Source organism: Lethenteron reissneri, chromosome 45 (genome assembly GCF_015708825.2).
Source record: "Lethenteron reissneri isolate LAM-NWPU_2019-01 chromosome 45, ASM1570882v1, whole genome shotgun sequence".
NCBI classification, from domain to species: Eukaryota; Metazoa; Chordata; class Hyperoartia; order Petromyzontiformes; family Petromyzontidae; genus Lethenteron; species Lethenteron reissneri.
In genome coordinates this window covers 1,302,357-1,308,356 of record NC_083823.1, presented here as the reverse complement: position 1 = coordinate 1,308,356, position 6,000 = coordinate 1,302,357, and the positions used below count along the sequence as shown (strand labels likewise).

General features: G+C 50.1%; 1 protein-coding gene across 1 annotated transcript in view; it reads left to right on the top strand.

The window, feature by feature from the left end:
• Positions 1–1,151: 1,151 nt before the first annotated feature.
• ACER3 (alkaline ceramidase 3) overlaps positions 1,152–6,000 on the top strand; it is a 34,143-nt gene continuing 29,294 nt past the window's right edge. Inside the window, exon 1 of the mRNA XM_061570493.1 lies at positions 1,152–1,495. Coding sequence (XP_061426477.1) covers positions 1,393–1,495 — 103 coding nt within the window. The 5' untranslated portion in view covers positions 1,152–1,392. The remainder of the gene's footprint in view (positions 1,496–6,000) is intronic.

The window sequence follows — 6,000 nt, the reverse complement described above, 5'->3', positions numbered from 1 at the left end:
GTGGGCCCCTTTGACAGCCACCATGTTTTTTTAACAGTGTAAAATAACAATTACTTATTTACGGATTCGAAGATTTCGTGACTGCAGGAATTACTCTTTGGTTCTTTCAGTAACGTCACGTAGAAAATCAAATCAAATACTAATAGAATGCGACGTTTCGGTTGCAACACAAGCAACCATCATCAGGTAAGACATGAATGATGAAACGCAGACACGGAAACAACATAGGCAGACACACATGCAGAGACAGGCACACACACAAAGACACATTGTGTGAGCGTGTCTGCCTATGTTGTTTCCGTGTCTGCTTCATCATTAATTCTTACCTGATGATGGTTGCTTGTGTTGCAACCGAAACGTCGCATTCTATTAGTATTCGATTAGATTCTCTACGTGACTTTACCGAAATAACCAAAGAGTAATTTACGTACGGTTTAAAATTAATTCTACGAAAATGCTTCCATTTACGCTCCACGTTTTATTTTAATTTAATCAGAGCATTCTTGGGGGCCCCACCTGAGCTGACGAAGCTGTCGTCACGGCGCCGCTGCCTTCGACCGTGTCAAGGTGGGAACCTGTCCGACTCATCAGTGAGCACAGCGACTGTGGCAGCGGCGTCTCGCGTCGCGAGGGTTAAATGCTGAGTCGAGAGCAAGCGGCAAGCAGTCCGCCTAGCTTCTTTATGTCCAAGGTGACCTGGAACAACGCATACACTTGCACGCAGATAACAAAGGCGCCCGTGTAGCTTGGCAGACTGTTGGGGCAAGTGCTGTTAGCGAGCACCAATTAAGGCCAGCACGACGCACGCGATGGGGGTGGGTGGCCAACACCACGCCCGACCGCCTTTGTCTCCCCAGTGCTGATGTTTACACACCGCACCAGGTTACTCGTTTAAGGCCGAGTCGACCTAGGGGAGGCCCAGGAATGGATCAGAATCATTTGGCCGTGCGCGGAAATTGAACTCTGGTTGCCGGTCCGTACCGCAGTGCGCTAACCACTGCGCCACCGCTCCCCCTCCCCCCTCCACGCACGCACACAGCACACTTGAACACAGTCTCACACACGCGCACGCGTGCGTGCGCTCTCTCTTACACACACCCCCCTCGCCCGCCCCCTCTCCCTCGCGCGCGCGCGCGCGCGCACACTCTTATCACGCGCGCACACTCTCTCCCACCCGCACACACATCACTGCGCTCCCTCCCTCTCCTCTCTCATTCATTCATTCACACGCGCGCACCGCGCACCACACGAAGCAGCCAGCAGCTGTAGCCCATTGCCAACTGCATTTTCCTTGCGCGCGCGTGTGTGTGTGTCTCTCTCTGTCTGTCTGCATGTGCCTCCTTGCGTTATCATCCTCCACACACACGCAGCGCGTGTTGACTGCACTGCGCTATGGCTCCCGTGGACAGCACGCGAGGCTACTGGGGACCGCCCACCGCCACTCTTGACTGGTGCGAAGAGAATTACGTGGTCAGCGTGTACGTCGCAGAATTCTGTGAGTACTGAACCAACACTCGCTCGCACACCCGTCCATCCGCATGCACCCACCAGTCGCGTGCGCTCACTGGCACGGCTTGTAGTCACAGTGTCGTACGATGATGATGATCGCCTGTGTATGATGATCACCTGTGCATGGTGATCGCCTGTATATGATGATCGCCTGTGTATGATGATCACCTGTGTATGATGATCGCCTGAGGTATGATGATCGCCTGTGTATGGTGATCACCTGAGTATGGTGATCACCTGAGTATGATGACCACCTGTGTATGGTGATCACCTGAGTATGGTGATCACCTGAGTGATCACCTGTGTATGGTGATCACCTGTGCATGATGATCGTCTGTGTATGATGATCACCTGTGTGTGGTGATCACCTGTGTATGGTGATCACCTGAGTATGATGACCACCTGTGTATGGTGATCACCTGTGTATGGTGATCACCTGAGTATGATGACCGCCTGTGTATGGTGATCGCCTGTGTGTGGTGATCGCCTGTGTGTGATGATCGCCTGAGTGTGATGATCGCCTGAGTGTGGTGATCGCCTGTGTGTGATGATCGCCTGTGTGTGGTGATCGCCTGTGTGTGATGATCGCCTGTGTGTGATGATCGCCTGAGTGTGATGATCGCCTGAGTGTGATGATCGCCTGAGTGTGATGATCGCCTGAGTGTGGTGATCGCCTGTGTGTGATGATCACCTGTGCATGGTGATCACCTGTGCATGATGATCACCTGTGCATGATGATCACCTGTGCATGATGATCACCTGTGCATGATGATCACCTGTGCATGATGATCACCTGAGTATGGTGATCACCTGAGTATGGTGATCACCTGAGTATGATCACCTGTGTATGATGATCGCCTGTGAATGGTGATCACCTGTGTATGATGATCGCCTGTGAATGGTGATCACCTGTGTATGATGATCACCTGAGTATGGTGATCACCTGTGTATGATGATCACCTGAGTATGATCACCTGTGTATGATGATCGCCTGTGAATGGTGATCACTTGTGTATGATGATCGCCTGTGAATGGTGATCACTTGTGTATGATGATCGCCTGTGCATGATGATCACCTGTGTATGATGATCACCTGAGTATGGTGATCACCTGTGTATGATGATCACCTGAGTATGATCACCTGTGTATGATGATCGCCTGTGAATGGTGATCACTTGTGTATGATGATCGCCTGTGCATGATGATCACCTGTGTATGATGATCGCCTGTGAATGGTGATCACCTGTGCATGATGATGTGATGTGGTCGGAGCGCTGGCGCAATGGTTGGCGCACCGGGTTCTGAGCTCGGCGTTTCCACCCGAGTTCGATTCCCGGCCACGGCTAACATCAGTGGCGAGTGATGTCTGAACCACCCCTACCTCTGGAACCTCCATTCACCAACCCGCGTTGACCGGCGTGGTGAAGTATGGTCAAACACCCCCAAGATCAACAATACGGCGTGGATGGAGGACATAGTCCACCAGCGGATTGACAAAGGGCCTTGACATGGTTCACTGTTGTACATTCCCATTGTGCCAGACTGTATCCCAACACACCTAATGCACACGTGGAACGCACGGCTATACCAAAATAGCATGTGACATATTGCACGAGATATGACGGACGCAGTGGGAATCTACGGATGAAATGCACCTTACAAATATAAATAATTATTATTCTTCTAAGCTGTAAGAGGAAGGTGCCATGAGGTGGAGTCTTTTGCATGTGCGAGTTTACCTCTCTCCGTACGCAACCCTCCAACAAACCAATTCATCAACTTGGCCAAACATCGCACGAAATAGTCTCGAGAATCAGTGAGTAGACGTGGGGCATTGTCATCACCTGCAGGTGTGTGTACACTGTGTGCACACGTGAGTGTGTGTGCTTGTGTTACGAGCTGCCACTTGGACAATGTCGAGTGAGGGTTGTGTGCGTCGTGTGCTTGACTCGGAGAACAGGGCGACCCACCTGTGCTCCCCCTACCTGGGTTGCCTTAGCCCCCGCTTGCTCGTCACCCGAGTTCGATTCGCAACCACAGATACCATCGGTGTCGAGTGATACCTGAAGCGGTCCTGGGCTTCAACACCTTTACCAACCTGCACCGACCGGCGTGGTGCAGTATGGTCAAAACAACCATCGTGACCAACACTGGATGAAGGCCTTCATCAGTACGGGACTGACAGAGAGCTCTAAATGATTAAACTGTAGTTACTTAATGCCTTGGCATTGCTCTACGGACTGCAACTGTGATGCTCGCGAGGGCTGTCTGGGTGCAGTGCTACCACAGTCTGCCGCAGTTCAGCTCGCGCGCCGTGGCCGAGTTCCATGCAAACCCTGCATTCATTTCCGAGTAAACATTTGCGTATAAAAATAACTCGGAGCACCTTTCACCACTATACAATCAAGCCGGGTAGATCGTTCTCTCCATGCTCAATGTGGGCAATGCTTGTACACACACACACATATCATTTCCCTCCACAGCCCAACGCGACCTTGGTGGAAATTCTACATTCCTATAGCTGTGGGCAGTCTCGTCCGTACAGGGATGATCACTGCTGAGTCACCTTCCCACAAAGTGGTGCTCGTTTTATTAAACCCACCTCGCAAACAAAGGGTGATGAGGTCAGTGAACCTGCTGGGATATGAAACCCTTTACCTTCAGGTGGAGGTCACGTGCTCGACCCGCCGCGCGACGCGAACCGCGTTATTTTAATTTCCTTGAACAGGGATGGCACAATGAAACCAATTACCGGTGATGCATTACATTTCACGCACGAGCCAAATGATAGGAGCCGGGTAAAATGTTTTCGTTCAGCGCCGCACCACCGACAGTAAAAACCAAACTCGCGAGATTTCATACGCATTTATCAGAGGGCAAACGCGAATTAAATGTAATTCTAGTCGTTCCCAATCCACCAATAGATGATGGACTCCCCGTGCCATGTCCGTTTGTTGTCCTTCCCCCGCACCTACGATTAGCGCGGTCGGCTACGTACGGTGCGAAAGAAGTTCCACGTACATACAGTGTTGGGGTTTTTGGTGATTGGTCCCCATGCCACTCGCCACTGATATTAGCCGTGGCTGGGAATCACACTCGGGTGGGTGGGTTCCTAAATACTCTAAATACCAACAATATTAGTTTCAATGCAATCTGCCACTGCACCGAGAGATACAAATGCTGAAGATTGTGTCAATCTTTCAAACGAAGTGAGAATAAATAACTAAAAGCGACTCAGACTTGATTCTACCTATTCCTAGAGCAGGCTGATAATTATCCATCACAGTCACAACAAATTATCTACCCAGGAAAACTGCCCTGAGTCAGTCTCAAGGCTCATTTTCAGAAGGATCCTGCGTGGAATGTGGCCAATTGCATTATTGAGTGCATGTGTGTGTGTGTTTTTCAAATCCTGACGTCCTCCAGAAAATACCATGGATATGAGATGAACCCTGCAGGTAATTATGATAATGCTCTGTGTTTATTCAGAAAATCTTCAGTGATTCTCAAGAGTCTTTATCTTGTGACGGTTGGCCAAGTTAATGGATGAGTTTGTGGATTGTTGGAGGGTACACAGCAAGACGAGAGATTAACACGTACAGCCAGATGCTGGATGTAATCTCCGATCAAACTTCGGATAAGAACAAACACAAAATTCAGGTTGTGCTTGCTTTTCAACATTCATTCACTTTGCTGTTAAACAAATTTGACTGGCATAATGTCCCCACGTGCCACCTCGATTTGATTGGCTGTGTCATGGGGTGGAGAGCGATACTGAAATAATTGACATGCCCACAGTCTATCTCAGAGGAGACTGATTATGAATGAAAGTCTTACACTCGATAGGTCGGCAGTGAGCAGCAGATGCCTGGCTCGACATTGTGGCCGCCCAGTGGAAGGTGCCACTCTATCACTGTCCCCTTCCCCCCTATCTGACCTGGCCCGACTGGACACCTGTGAACAAGCCCGATATAGCTCATTAGACTTCTCCTCCAGGGTAAATACAGGTTCCGATTCAACACTCCTGGGGTGCTGGCACCACCCCCAGCAAACACGAGCCCATCGGCCGCGACCACTTGATTTTTCGACTCGTACAAACGCCAAATGTGCTCATTGTGTGGACAATAACGGCAAGGAAAACGACGTAGTTGCTCGAGTTAAACATTTACAGACATTTCCAACCGTGAGGTTGCTCTCTCCAAGGTCGTTGTTTTCCACGTCTCAGGTACAACTCAAGAGACGTGGACTGACTCCTATATTTAGATTATACACAAACACATTCTTGGCCTTAACAACCCCTAGTTTTTGCACCTTAAATGCACCACTCTGTGACAGCTAATGTTTATTATAAACAGTTAGTTTGCACCGCGGCGTGCACTGATTTTAAACAAGCAGTTAATTTGTGGCCCTTTGAAATCGAACCACTGCTGGGCGTAGGTGTCCCCTCGCACGTGACCCCTCGCACGTGTCCCCTCGCACGTGACCCCACGC